The following is a 15,187-nucleotide window of genomic DNA, read 5'->3' as shown; positions in this document are numbered from 1 at the left end:
CCTTCCTTTTTTCCCCTCTCCTTAGGATAACCTCATATAGTAGCACAACTGCTTTTGGGTCTAACATTTTGAGAGATAATTTTACGTGATGGATGTTATTGCTTTTGGTTGGTGGTATGGAAATATTCCATACGTACTGTAGTGTACAGGTTTACTGCATGTCAAGCACAATCAATACGTCTCTGGAGAACATTTTAACACATTTGACACAATCAGGATTTAACCGGTTTAAAATATCTAAGTTTAAAGAGAGTCTCACCGTTTTGTGAACTAGTGAACAATACAAACAGGTGTCATATGCATTTTGTTTCAAAAGGAAATGATGCAGGGAGGAAGAGTGAATGAATGAAGCAGAAAAAGATTGTAAACAGATGGAAATGGGACATGACGACATAAGAGAACAAGCTGGGTAAACTGCAGCTATGAGAGCAAATGGAGAGGCAGGGAAGCGAACTACAAGTCAAAGGGGGGCAGGGCTCTCACAGCTTGGGGCAGGCCTGAAGATCTAAGAACAGACTGAGCTGGGCTGGGATACTGAGATGGGATGGAGGAATGTCACACATGCTATCAATGAGCTGCCTGTGTGTTTACCAAAATGGTGGCTGAGTGAAAATGCTTTGGGTCATCGCCATTTGGGCCGGATTACAAATCCACTGCCCTCTGCCCCCGCCGCTGTCTGATGGTCCTCCAAGATGAGCTCCGTCTGGTTGGGAGGAAGAGTCCTCTTCTAAAGCAAACACAAGCCTCGCCCCCAGCCACAGCCCCATTTCCTCCGACACCCACAGCAGCGCTATAAATAAGTTGGAGGTTGGCCTCGGAGATCAACCAGGGCACTACAAAGCTCCAGCAGACACTGAGACTACCGCCTCATCACGCACCACTCAACGGTGGACTTAAAGTGCTGTCAACAGCAAAGCTGAAAGGGGTCTTGAGCAGTATGGAATCCAGTCTACAAAGCAGGCAGCGTAAGGTATTGCACCTTCAACTGGACAGCCACAATTCAAGTGACAATTTGCACCAGCTCGAGAACTGCTGTTCTGTAACTTTTCCAGTGCGCTTACCTCAAAGTAGAGGTTAACCACAAACCAGAATGTCAGGGATCAGTTAAGTATCGGCAAACTTGCAAACATTGTCCATCTAGCAGCCCCAGTATAACAAGAATCTACAGCCATGCTAGCAGCTATGTGATGCTGATCTTAGGTACAACAGTGCTTTGAGCTAAATGCTAACATTGTGTTCGCAATCTTGGATTGGTGTGTTAGCATCCTAACATTTGCTAATTAGGACTACACACAAAGTACAGCTGAGGTTGATGTCATTAGTTTTGCAGGTAATGGACAAACAGTTTTACCTGATGATGGTACATGATGAAAAGTCAGAGGATGTAAGTTATTACAAACCATGGCATGGCATGGCAATCCATTCAATAGTTGCAGAGACATGTCATTTCAAGCCAAAAATGTCGCCCTCATGGCAGCGATAGAGGAAAAGTCTAATAATCATTACAGTTAGTTAGGATCCCCAGTCATTAGAATTCATCCTCTGGGGACCCTGGATATCCGTACCTAATGCCATCCAATAGTTGCTGCTGAGATATTTCACTGAAAGCCAAACAACCTGCTGGTGAGATACCAAAGTCTGTAGGATTTATCCTGTGGGGACCAGGATTGTCTGTACAAGATGTCATTGTAATCCATCCAACAGCTGTCAAGATATTTCAGTCTGGACCAAAGTAGTGGACTGACCGACAGACCGACATTGCCCTCCATAGAACCATGCTGTTGGCACGGCTTTAAAAAGCTAATTGAATTCTCTTTTTACACAATACTGTGCACGGATGATTATCTTCTTCTGTTTTTTTACACAAGTATCATTTTATAACCCTGGAATCTACCTGGCTCTGTGAGGCAACAGACTTGGGTTTCCCCTATACTTTTATAAACATAAGTCACTCACATGCACACCTTGTATATGTCAGAATGACTGTTAGAGACTGAGAAGGTTAGAGAAGTAAAACGTAGGCATTGATATTTATTTGTGCATGCATCAATGCATGGTTAAGTTGCAATGTCTGCTGAGAAAAAAAGTTTAGTCTACTGAAGATAGCGTGTACTCACACTAAAGCACTTTCTCAAGGGGAGAGGATGGTCCTGCTATCCCGAATACTTTTCACTGTTAGGACAAGATAAAGCTTTATCTTTTTTAAATATTTAGAAAAGGGAGGTTTATATGAGGGCAAGATAAACAACCTGAATTGTGTGTAATCAATCTTGACAATGACGCCCACTTTTTCTTTTCAGAGAGCCACAGACTGGAATAACACTGCAACATGGCCAGGTTTAACATGGAGACATGGCTACATTTCTTAAAGGTCCCATGGCATGACAATTTCACTTTATGAGGTTTTTTAACATTAATATGAGTTCCCCCAGCCTGCCTATGGTCCCCAATTGGCTTGAAATGGTGATAGGTGTAAACCGAGCCCTGGGTATCCTGCTCTGCCTTTGAGAAAATGAAAGCTCAGATGAGCTGTTCTGGAATCTTGCTTGTTATGAGGTCATAAGGAGCAAGGTTACCTCCCCTTTCTCTGCTTTGCCCACCCAGAGAATTTAGCCCACCCATGAGAGAGAGACATCATGGCTTTCAAACGAGAAAAGTGGCAGTTGGTCAAGGCCACACCCCCACCCTCCACCTTGCCCCTCCTCTCTCCTCCTCAATAGCTACAGACACAGAAATGGCACATCCTAAGGAAAGCTCATTGTGGGACTGGCTCTAGTGGCTGTAATTCTGCACCAAGGCTGAATTTCGGGAAAGAGACTTCAGATACAGTATTAGGGGACCACTAAGGTCTATATAAAAGCATCCAAAGAGCACCATGTCATCGGACCTTTAAGAGAATGTGACAGAATAAAACATCATAAATGCTGCAGGATATAAATGATAACCAATTCGAATCCAATCCACAAAGAATATTAAGTGAAAAATGTTTTTAATATTTTGTGTTCAGCGGCACGGCAGGCCTGATGAACTTTCTTTTTAGATTTAGTCGACACAAGATCAAGTTTGGCCAGTAATGAGACGGCAAACAGCCACAACAAAGCCAAAGGGGAAGACATTTCGGAAGAGACTGGTGTAGAGCATAAAGAGAGAGGGGCAGGGGGATGTTTTGCTGACCTTTGTGCTGACCTGACCTGCTAAGAGCCAAAAAACGAAGGACGTGTCTATATTGGCCCGTTTGGCTGCGGCCTGCCACCTCCTCATCCTCCTCCACAGCTCAGACACAAACACTTCAGTATTTTGCAATGGAAGAGAGTGATAAGAAGGAAGAGGGAAGGGGAAAAAAGTTTTCCAATTTGCCATGTTACAAAACAGAGAAAAAGAGGCCCCAGCTGTGCCTCTTAAATAAACCTTTCCGGCTGTTTGTAAGAGCTGTAGAAGTCTAGTCAGTAGAGAATAGAAGTTTAGACAATTTAGACATGCTTACCATAGAGAACGAACGACACAGCATATTCCTGTTTACAAAACAGTCACCATTATTATATCAATATTTTGAAAGATGGCATCAAGAGTAAAAGTTTGGTGATGTTTCTGTCTGTGTGTATAGCCGCTCGACTGCTCACCCCCTGGATGAATGTTTAATTGAATCATGTTTTTATGAGTTGTTAGACAGTCTGTGTGTTTGCAAGTCTATGTAAGTGTGTGTTACGCATGCACTTAGAGCTGAGAAGAATTAACATCAGGAATGTGCTCATTTCTGGTGACTGTTGCCAAGTAAAATGGGGCTCCGCCATGCAGGACAACACGGTCCTGCCTGCGACCGTTTGGATTTTACCGGTCAGATCTGAGCACAAACCCTGTCGACCTACACAAGCCTTTGTGGTAGTGAGAGGCAGAACCTATTACGCCAAGCAGAGTAATCAAATGTGAACTTAATTAAGAGCTATTTGGATGTCTGGCTGAGATTCCACCATGTCTCAACCCCAGAGTGGTAATCAACCAAGACTGCTATTTGTACTGCAGTCAGTGTGGGAGCACGCAGGGAGGAGGCTACGATCTCCTTTACTTCCACATAAGGATTAAATCGCATTCTGCAGCAGCGTTGGGGACGAAGCAGAAAACCACAAGGTGTGATCCATCATTATAAAGTTAGTCAGTTTAGACAAATCCCTCTGCCACACCACTGCTAGAGCACGCGCTGTAGGTAGCTGCACAGGGAGTAAAATGACAATTAAGCCTACTTAGTATGCTGCCTAGGGAAACATATTAAAGAAGATTATTTAAAATTCTTTAGTGCCTTTTCATAAGACCAGTAAAAGTTTCAAGTCTCAGTGTGACACATAAGCTACTTGATTCTCTAGAATGTTCTTTCACATTCACTATGCATTTGCAGAAGTATAATGAGAGCTGCTAATGACAGCTACAGCTAACGACAGATACAGCTAACAAGACGGGGTTCTCACCATGATTTTGTGATGATGAAACCTTAAACAAGACATTTGATAAGTAACACAGTAAATCCTGATCTGAATAATGTTTAACAGATTTTACATTTTGAGCCTAAAGTTTGCCATTACACATTTTTGGACTGCTACATTTCCAATAAGCTGACATGACACTTTCAGTCAAAGAGTTTGACCTTTTGGGAAATCGCCTATTTGCTTCCTGTCAGAGTGTAAGATGAGAAGACCGATACCTCCCTCATCTGTGGTCGCTTAGCTTAGCTTAGCATAAAGATTGGAAGCCAGGGGAAACAGCTAGCCTGGCTCTGGCCAAAGGTAACAACATCTGCCTACCAGCACCTCTAAAGCTCACCAATTAAGAAGTTATATTTTCTTTGTTTGATCTGTACAAGTGTAAAAACTATGATTCACTTTTTCTGCTGGGTTATGTGCTGGACATTTTCTTGGCTGTGATCAGTTGCCAGGCAACCAAGAAGAAAGTTACTGCTCCCAGCCAAGACGTAGTTGGGCCGTTAACCATCCATAAGAGGTGTGCATGGGCGTAGGAAGCATTGAAAATTTTGGTGTGACAATTTTAAGGGGGAATCTCGGGGGCCTCTAAGCCCCCAGGAACAGCGCCATGTCTTAAAGCAACCATGGACTTAGCGGGGTGGAACTGCACCCCTCTGGCCCAGAAAGACTTTTCCCATACACTTTGCATGGCGAAAGAAACTTCTATATTTCAGCGGATAATTTTTTGGGGGGTACATCAACACACTTAAAAGGGTCCTTGTTTAAAACGTCACGTTTTTAAAATTTTTAACATTTACTAGTAGCCGAATCCAGAGTTATTAAACTAGGCATGATGAACGTGCATAATGGACACGAGCAGACCCGCGGGACTGTGCCCGCCCATGTTGCCCTGCACTCTGCCTGCTCATATGACTGTTCTCCCGAGCTCCTGTAGCTGTAATAATGGATATAGCTAATGGTTAAAATTCACCATGTGTTCTATTAATACATCCATGGTATTATCTTATGATACATCCGAGGGATGTATGGATGTATGTATGTATGCTGTAAAGCCTGTAACGTGGATGTAACGTCATTAGCGTTTCCCAAACTGCCGGGGCTATCGGCTAGTAGCTAACATCGGCGGTAGCATCCAACGTGGATGAGAGCTGAGGCTGCAGGCTAACCTTAGTAGCTAGCTAGTAGCACGACATAATGATTACATCTCCTTGGTTGTCTAAATACATCCATCGTTTATTTAGATAAGCATGTAAACCATCAGGAACAACGAAAACACAATGTTTAACCTTAGTGAATATTTTATACAATGAAACGGTGAGTTCATGAGTTCGCCACGTATACCATGGATGTATTAAGCGAACGAACTATACTTGTAATGGTGTAGACACATATAGCCGACGGGCGACCGTTGAGCGAAAACCCCGTCGATATGATCAGTCGCGTCCCCGAGGTCCAAAAAACTGCCACAGAACAGACCAAAAAGACGAGAGGAGACGAAACGTAATACATCTCTATAACAGCAGGCGGTGCTAATCTCTAATCTCTAACGCGTCACATGGGTTTGTTTTCTCCGGAAATTCAGAGCCAGACTGTCATGGCGGCCATTCAGAATACGATCTCATATTGTACTAAAATAGTTCACTGAAACGTGTTTCTGAAAACATTTTAAGCGAGGAAATAGGCCGTGCAGTGTCTGAATCTGTCTTCATTTCAGCTCAACAAAGGTCAGTTTAAAAGATTTTCATCAGATTTTGAGAGACTCTAGTCACCTCATTCCGCTCGTCATTTCCGGGTGAGTCCCGACTTCCCTGCCGCCGACCGAACATGTCAGGTCGGCCAATATGAACGGCGACAGCCCCCCAGACGGACGACGGCACGGGACACACCGAACAGATTTGAGTCACTGACCTCGCCAGACTGTCCCATGGCCGATAATCGGCCTGATGTGTCCCGGCCTTTAGAGACACAAGAGAGAAAAGCTCATGAACGAGCATGTTGCTACTGGTTGCTACAACAACGCAAACAAATTGTTGCTAGTGCTAATGTTAGAGCTGAGATCGGGCCCAAAAAATTCAAGCCCGACCCTACCCGAGCCCGTGCACGTTGTGTCAGAGTCCGGCCCGACCCGACACATTAACTATAATTATGAGCCTGAGCCCGGTTTTAACCCAACATTTTTTTTAATACGTGGGCCATTATAACTGACGTTCTCAACTACAATTCCGAGTTGTTTGAACTGCAGAAATCTGTTTAGAAGGGGTATGCTTGGAGAAGTAACAAAAGAGGACATTGAAGGCTGACTATCATCTTTTCTGCCACGGCAAGCCTTGTTCATGTGCCCGTTTTTTTGCTGTCATAGGCGAGCAGCGTGCCGCGCTTAATGCACTCGACAAAGCCAACAAATATGTTGTCACTGCCCACGACTTCTTTAAAATGGTTTCATACCTCCGACTTTCCTCCAAACTTACTCAAAGGTAGGCTAATTCTCCTGTTATTATTTTTTTCTTAACATCTTCAAGTTGCATGTTGCACTTAAGCTACACTATACAGAACAGCAGGCCCGGTGTGATGCATGCGAGTGGAGGAGAGCATGATTATGGCATAGCTTTCTCCCCACCCAATTAGGCTAATAAAGTAATGTTTAAAAAAACACAAACCCTTGATCAAGGGCCCGGCCCGGCCCGGCCTGGACCAAGGAGTGAAATGTCAGCCCAACCCGGGCCAGGTCGGGTCCAGTTCGGGCTCGGACTCGGGCTCAGGCAGAGAATCAAACCTCTAGCGCACGTGGCATCTGGTGCATTTTAACAGGTGGTTTGATGCTTTTAAGATATTAAAAAGCTAAAAGTACAGAAATTGATACAATGACTAATTCAGAGCCAACTTTAATAATAAACCACTCATTGTTTATTTAAAGTCAATGATCTCTTTATGCCTTCTATTTAATTAATTTATCTAATGTTATCAAAGTTACTGGTCCCAGCCAAGAAATAAGTTGGCTCATAACATTCCATAAAGGAGTACTGCTAGGTAGATTTTGTTACCATCGACAGAGCCAGGCTAACTGTTTCCCACCGTTTCCAGTCATTGTGCTAAGCTAAGGTAACCCTGCTAAGCTAAGCTTGAATTGAATTAACTAGCAGTCAGCTGTAGCCTAACATTTAACGGATGGAAACGAGAGTTGTGTCAATCTTCTCATCTAATGTTCCTTTAGAAAGCAAATTATTTTATTTCCCAAAATGTCAATCTATTCCTTTAAGACATTTCAGCGATCTTGATAGCCAGTTCAGTCAATTCAATGTGCAAGTACCTCATCATCTCCAAACTTTAAAGAATGATGTGATGTTGAGGGAGATTTGCAAAATATATTCAATTTGGTAATGGTGTGTGTAGGCTAATAACAGTAGAGAAAACAGTTGACCATTCTCTTCCCAGAAGCACACTAGTACATCAGAGGCCACACCGCCTATACATGCAGTTGAGTGTGGGAAAGTTCACTTAGTGTACAATATTCAGAATTTCATAGAGATTTATTGGATGCAATATCACCTTAAAATGTTGAGTGTTGACAACAAACATCTCTCACCCACCATGCTGTGTTTTTGCTCAGGCAGAAGGCAAAAATAATGATTGTGGGTCCATGTGAGGAGATTTCTGCCACTAAGTGAAGTGTGAATGCTTCTATGATGGATTAGTGTTAAAATTAGGTTTATGTTACGGTTATGGTTGGGTACTTTGTGTTTAGGATTAGAAGTTGAATAGTGACGTTGATGGTGAGACTGTGTGTGTGGTTGAAGATGTATTGTTTGCATGTGTAAGGTATCTCAAAATAATATTTACTTTTACGTACTATGGAGAAAAACAAGGTCTTTTGGTTTGGTTCAATTTTCTTCCTACAGGGAATGAATTCACAAGTAATCTACAATAGGTATGAGTTTGCTCTGTCACACTTTTCTTTGTCCCAGAAAAAATGGATGTCAGTAAAAAAAAGCTGAAGCAGAGGCTTAAATGGATGTGAATGAATGTATTTGTTGTGTGAGCTGATGCTGAAATAGACTGTATTTTATCTGGTAAAAAATGAATTTCTATCTGGGATTAAAACTCAATAATGTTTGCGACAGGCAATATGCAATATGACGTTTGGGATTTATCTTGTACATTAATAATTGGCATAGATAGGTTCAATCTTATCCAGCAACAAAAAGCAATATAGCCTCCATTGTGCATTCCACAACACAAACAGTCCTTTCAGACTGACACAGTGGAGCAAGTTAAACTCATCCGACCTGAGGCTGAGACTGCCTGTTAAACATGGGTTCCTGTTACTTAAAAAGCCACTTTAGGCATATTATACACAGTCAAAAATAAAAGAAATTATGATGTCCACAAAAAACCTTCTGGCAGAATTACACAATGTCAGATTTTTAGCAGTGATGTGTAGAGAACTGCAGTTGGTGGTGCCAGATCACGACTATTGCGTTTTTATGAATGGTTAAACGTGGGCTTAAAGAGTGTTCATAAGACAACACTTCCTCAGTCTTTACACCTAAAGAAGATAGCCATGTGAAGGACTGCTGCTCAGTGATAACAGCTTCATCACTATTGAAGTTTCTTATGACACATAATACAACTTTCTCTCTTTTACACACATGCAAATACAAATGTATCTGCTGAATTATCAAGGGAGTATGCTTTCTATTTCATTAAACTAAAGTGAGCTACGGTTATAAAATCTAAGTGATTGCTTTGGATTTAGAGCAAATTTAAGCAATGCAGCTACAGGACAAAAACAATCCTCCTCTGTGTTTAGGACTTTTAGGATTTAGGATTTAAAGCTGCTATAATCAATATTTTTACATTGACAATGGATCACATGACTACTTGGCCATTAGCATGACTCTAAAATAATGTTACTCCATATCTGCTGGATGTGTAATTAGGCAACTGTTTGCTAACGAGTTTGCCTTATCAATTTAAAAGGTGATAATATGTCGGTGCAGTTTACACAGCTGGTTTCTGCTGCCCCCAAGAGACCCAAAACACACACAATTAGTTATTGCAGGTTTAAAGCTGAAATGTGCACATTTCTGTATGTTAGCATCATTTTTTTGTGCCAACTTGTTGTTGGTATTCAATACAAATTTTGAAAATGTTAATTAAAAATCAGCTGACCAGATTCCATGAACCTGAATAAGGTAAAACAAAAAGGTTTTACTTATTATTAAAGCTAGACAGAATTTGCACTTTTAACCAATCAGGCATGACCCAACCAATTAAAACATTTTTGGACAGCCGAGTATGGAAAGCTCATATTGGCGTTTCCCAAAAGTGTACCACAAAGACAGATGTAATAGCTCTGAATTTAAAAACCATGGTACAACCTGATAAAGCTGGGGTGAACCCGCCACCACAGGGATTGTTCGATCCTAGGCTTGGCCATGTGCCCCATCAAATACATTGAGTGTTGGGAGAGTTGGGAAGTTGCAAACATTGCAGATAATTGTCAAACTCTCCAGTTCTATTCTCACTTTCATTAGAAGTATTCTGCATAACTTTATTTTCATGGCAGTTATTTCTAGTCTCCACAATGCAGACGGGAAAATGGCAAAATGGCATCTCTTCCTTGGTGTTAAATAAATAAATGTTAAACCTTTGGTCATCATCCAGGAGGGATTTCTGTCATTTTGTTCCAAGCAAGATAATAACCACTGAGTAATACAGCCTCCACCTCAGCATTTGGTCTTAGCAAATCAAAGACTTCTGGCGGGTAGGGCTTAGCATTTTTTCTGAGACTTCTTTAACCAGTCATTTTTTTTTCCTATCCTTACCTTCGTGTATTGAAACCTGTGCTGTCAAAAGTTGCTGGCTAATGTATTGTGAATATACACATGCATGTTCATGATATCCCAGGCAAGTTTCTCCTCATACTCTTTATGATGGCCTCCTGAGACAGTGTCCTATCTCCTAGCCTTAAATAGCTCCATATAGATAGTGTATCAGTGGGTCACTACTTTCAAGTGGGTCATAGAGCTGTTCTGCTAAGCCTGGCCACATGTACCCACAACATTGGCAATAACAGATGTCAGCTTTTGAAAGCCCTCAGCAGAGTTCACAAGCAATTATGAAAAAGTCTCTTTTGTATGAAATTTTTTTTATTTATAATGAACAAAATTAATCTTACCACTGCCCGTTAAAAGAATAGTCCAAATTTCTTTAAAAAATATGCTTATTTGGTTTCTTGCTTAAAGTAAGAAGAGAAGATCTATACCACTCCCATATCTGTCCATTCAGTGTGAAGCTGGAGCCAGGAGACAGTTAGCTTAGCTTAGCATAAAGACGCAATATCTAATTGCGATAATTTTTGACTGATATTGCAATTGCGATATGATTCAGGATATTGGAGGAAATTATCATTTTTGTATCATTATTTTCATTAAAATTAAAAAATATAAAAATTAATTATTACAGTGTGGTTTTGCGAGGTTCTGTACCAAACTTTTGAACAAATATATTGATCCTCTCATCTATCTCTCGGCAAGAAAGTGAATACATTTATATTTCCAAAATGTCAAACTATTCCTTTAAAAGGCTCAAAAGACAGTATTTTCTTTCATGAAATAAAAAAAGAATAAATAAAAGGGAGCAGTTAACAGTGTTGGGCGTATTTTCATAAATGGAGAAACTTACTGTGACCATTACAAATTAATACCTTCAGGGCACTAAGATTTCACATCAGGTGTGACGCAGTTGTATTGTCAATTGTGTGCCAGTTGGAAATCTATGGCAACAGTAGTATTGAATTTCATTATTAGGGTTCAGCCACATAAACCATCGGTGTAATAATGTGACTGAACTTTACTTAGCCTCCGAGTTGTTTTTGCCCTGGAAAAGCTGCTGACCAAAGTACTGGATTTTATATCCTGCTCAGTTATGCAGCTGTGTCTGGTTGTCAGTGTGTCGTATAAGGTATTTAGTCAGCAACCAAAACTCTATAGTTAGAAACTGAATGATCCAAGTCACATATTTAAAGATATGTTAAATATACTCTTCCTCGGGTATTTGCATTCACTTCCTTTCTACATCAACTTTTAAACGTTGCATGAGTGACATAAGGTCAGTGGTGACAAGGACCTAACAAATGCACTCTGTTTTCCATGTTGCCCTTACTTGTCAGTAAACAATAAAGTGGTAACCTTTTGGCCATGTGGATGTTATTGTGACAGCAGTACCCCAATAACAGCCAAATGCTGAGCCAGTTCTAAGGCCTCCACCAAATGTTACAACAGAGAGTAGTCCACAGGGGAAAAGTACCAGGGGAAGCACTAGATGGTGAGTTAATTAAAAATGAAAGGAGCCTGTGCTACTAAATGAATAAGTTTAACATTTAAGGTAGGATAAATAAGGAAACTTAAGAACAAGGCATTTCAGATGGAGAAGGCTCACTTCAAAAATAACATTTAAATGGATGTCTGAATGAAAAAAAAAAATAGAAATGGATCAAGTTAGAATTCCAGCTGTCGTCAGTGACAAGATGTCGATCCCATTTCTCCTGTTTTATTTTCTGTGACGTAAGGCCACTTAAGGCCATGGGGGATAGCAATGCCCATTTCTGAGGACCAGTGATCTCTTCTTGAAGTGACGCTACAGTACTTTCATGGAGTGAAATGATGCAAATTCTTTAATTAGGGCCTTTTCCGCTAGGCCCCCAATTAGCAGCGCCTTCTGAACAATTTGAGACTGTTTGTGGAGGTCTCCTCTGGGAAACAAAGAGCAGCTTAGACCCAATTAAACTCAGGGTTTGTTGGTGGCCCAGGGTCTCTGATCTGGCTGCAGTACGAAGACAGTGAGAGAAAATCTTTAGAGGTCTAGAAAAGGGAAAAAGATGAGTTCCAGGCTAGTCTGAAAAAAACTTTACTAGTAACATATGTGGTTCAAAGGGCCTTAAAAATTAAAGAGGCAATCAAAGAGGTTAAAAAAGCAATTTAGCTTTGCTTGAAAGGATGTAACATGCATTCTAGCTTCCTATACAACAAGTGACATGTTGGCTAAGGTCTGTTGAGGCTGGCTTCAAAATGTGGGTTTCGAGCACACAGTAAAAATCCAAGTAATGGGTAAATGTCACATTCAGTCTAACTGATTAATACGAATTTCAATTAGTTTCCTTGAGAGGATCTTTCAAGCCCAGCAGCTTCTGCATCCCAATGGGGTTTACAAGTAAAGCTAAGGTTTGGCAATCCTCTCTGTTATGTTGCACAAGGCTGACTCATCAAATCAAAGCATTAAGACTGAGAGGGAGGACAATTTCACTAAAACAATAACAGTGCGTCAAGGCAGAGGCAGCGTTTCTCAGCTGTCACTGTAGAATGAGGAGGAGGGAGAAACTGCAGGTTATTGCAGGCTATCCAAGTCTATCTTTAAGGTGGTAATTTATGTGGATTTTGATCCCTAAGAACCTCACAGCACTGGATTTCCAAGTGCAATGAGATGACTTCAAAAGGCAGAGGGAAGCCTTTATGGCTCGACGAGGAATCTCTCAAAATGCAGCTTGTGGTTTAAGCCAGTCATGCATGTTAATAAAACCCTACTGTTTAATGAAATGTCAAATTTAGAACCTTGGTTATATTTACAGCAACTAACTAGTGCTCCTTATTGGAGAAATTTTCTTGCCAAAAAAAAACAAAAAGTCATCTAAAAATATTCTTAGCATTCATTCACACGTCAGACATTCCCACGATGAATGGGAAGCTTTATATTGCTGCAAAAAAAATAAACTCACATTCCATTTTCACCTGAAAAGAATTTAACAAATCTGTCTGCACCAACTCCCCTTTGATAACGCCCTTTTCCTTTCTTACCAAACAGAGGAGCGCGTGAGTGGGAATGTGAGGCTTAATAGTTTCCAGAAGTTGTTCCAGTCTGTGAAAGTGTGTGTTCACAGGGTCGTGGGGGGGTTTGAACTGCTCACTATGAACAGATCACAATATGACTGTTGGCATTCAGGGGGTCCTAGTCTGTGCAGCCCAGGTGATAAGCTGAACAATCATATTGATACACAACAATGACGCAGTGCTACACATGCCTGTTGATGGCAGCACTACATGTCTGAGCTTATAGTGGAAAAACTAACCGTGATCATTGCAGTCCACGTACTGTACATGGGTTCACCGTTCAGCCACTTACACTTTTAAACAAGAGATCAAAACCACAGACACACTTTAATTCCCCATTGGAGTAACACAAATATTAGTGAGTTATTTGATTGAGGATTAGCACGACTGCTGTCATCACATCAGCACCCCACTCAGTAAGATCTGTTGAACGTGAACTGACTGAAGCCCAGACATTATATACACCACAGCTCCGCAGAAGGCTCCAAAAGCTGACATTTTTAAAAAGACATGACACCAATCATGTATTTGCCCCTCAGCTGTCACTGAAGAAATTACAAGTAGGCTAGCTAATGTATCTGATGGCTCCTTCCGTTTAAAAAAAAAGGGTGCAAAAAATGTAAACAAGTGGTTTAAGCAGGTACTGGGCCTATGCTACAATTTCCATCCCTGACTGACAGTGTAAATGTGTAAGAGCGCATGTATCCAGCGGAGGGCAGGAGGAGGAAATGTGCGATCGCTGCTGTGACATTGCAATATTTACATGAGGCACTGGGAGACAAAAAGACCGCTTTAATTGTCTCGCCTCGGTTTCATCCCCTCCACGTTGCTTAACTCAACCGAGCAGTCATTCCTTCAGGGCACAGTCTACTCTCGCATGCAGACCCAAAACACAATAAATCCTGTGATAATCAGCATGCAAAACACTTCTATAGTTTTTTTTTTTGTTGCTTTTTTTTTCTAAGCATTTTATTAAAGACTCTGGTTATCTTGGAAATCAGCTCTGCTTACCATCAATAGCCCTTGTCGGAGCGAATACTTCCAAACTGTGCAACAATCCCAGGAAAAGCAATCCTGTTGCCAACATGTTGGCTGCGGTGCGCAACATTGTAGCCTATCTTGAAAGAATATTAGTCATCAATCGCCTTTTGGTCCTGTCAAGCTGGAGGTTGGAGACAGACGACGACGTGTAACCGTGCCCGGGCGATGATGCTCTCACTGGAAATCCGCTTTCTGTGTGCGCAACGAAGCTGACGGGGATGCTGCTGTCTGCCCACTCGGAGAATTTTTTTTTTTTTTTTGCAGACTGTCAAGGCAAAAGAGCCGAGGCTTCTGCCAGCCCGGGGTTGCCTAGGGGCTCCTTGGATGCATGGATAGCCCTGCCACAAAGGCTAGCAGGCTGAACTGAGCATCAAGCTAGCCTGGCTTGCAGTCGAGATGATCGAAGAGCTGGAACCTCTAATCATGCAGTTATCCGTCTTTTGTTCTCTCCCTGCCCCAGTGGAAGAAGCCACAGGAGGGAGTAAAGTAGTGGATCAAATGTTCCTCTCCTCCCCAGCACCTCTGCTGCTGCTGCTGCTGCTGCTGACGGCAGATTGAGCCTGAAGCCTGGAACTCAGTCAGTCAGTCAGCGGGCTGAGTGACGTCGCAACAGCAGCAGCTCGGCTGGCCCTCCCCTCTGTCTCTCTCTCAACCATCCACATCCACCTCCACCTCCATCACATCACACACACTCCTGTCATTTTACTGCAACGTTGCTTTGGATTCTTACTAAGTCCCTGGCTTAATTATTCAGTGCGAATGCATGATTGATTTATGTATTTATTTATA

The 15,187-nt window shown here is 41.8% G+C and overlaps 1 protein-coding gene across 4 annotated transcripts in view; it reads right to left on the bottom strand.

Moving 5' to 3' along the window:
* Positions 1-14,962, bottom strand: part of LOC120556827 (low-density lipoprotein receptor-related protein 1-like) — a 98,686-nt gene extending 83,724 nt beyond the window's left edge. For all 4 annotated transcript variants that reach the window (XM_039796560.1, XM_039796562.1, XM_039796561.1 and 1 more), the window contains exon 1: positions 14,369-14,962. In XM_039796560.1, the coding sequence (XP_039652494.1) occupies positions 14,369-14,465 (97 nt within the window). In that variant the 5' untranslated portion in view covers positions 14,466-14,962. The remainder of the gene's footprint in view (positions 1-14,368) is intronic.
* Positions 14,963-15,187: the final 225 nt, after the last annotated feature.

The sequence above is a fragment of the Perca fluviatilis genome, chromosome 4 (assembly GCF_010015445.1).
Source record: "Perca fluviatilis chromosome 4, GENO_Pfluv_1.0, whole genome shotgun sequence".
Lineage (NCBI taxonomy): Eukaryota > Metazoa > Chordata > Actinopteri > Perciformes > Percidae > Perca > Perca fluviatilis.
This window is presented reverse-complemented; position numbering and strand designations above follow the sequence as displayed.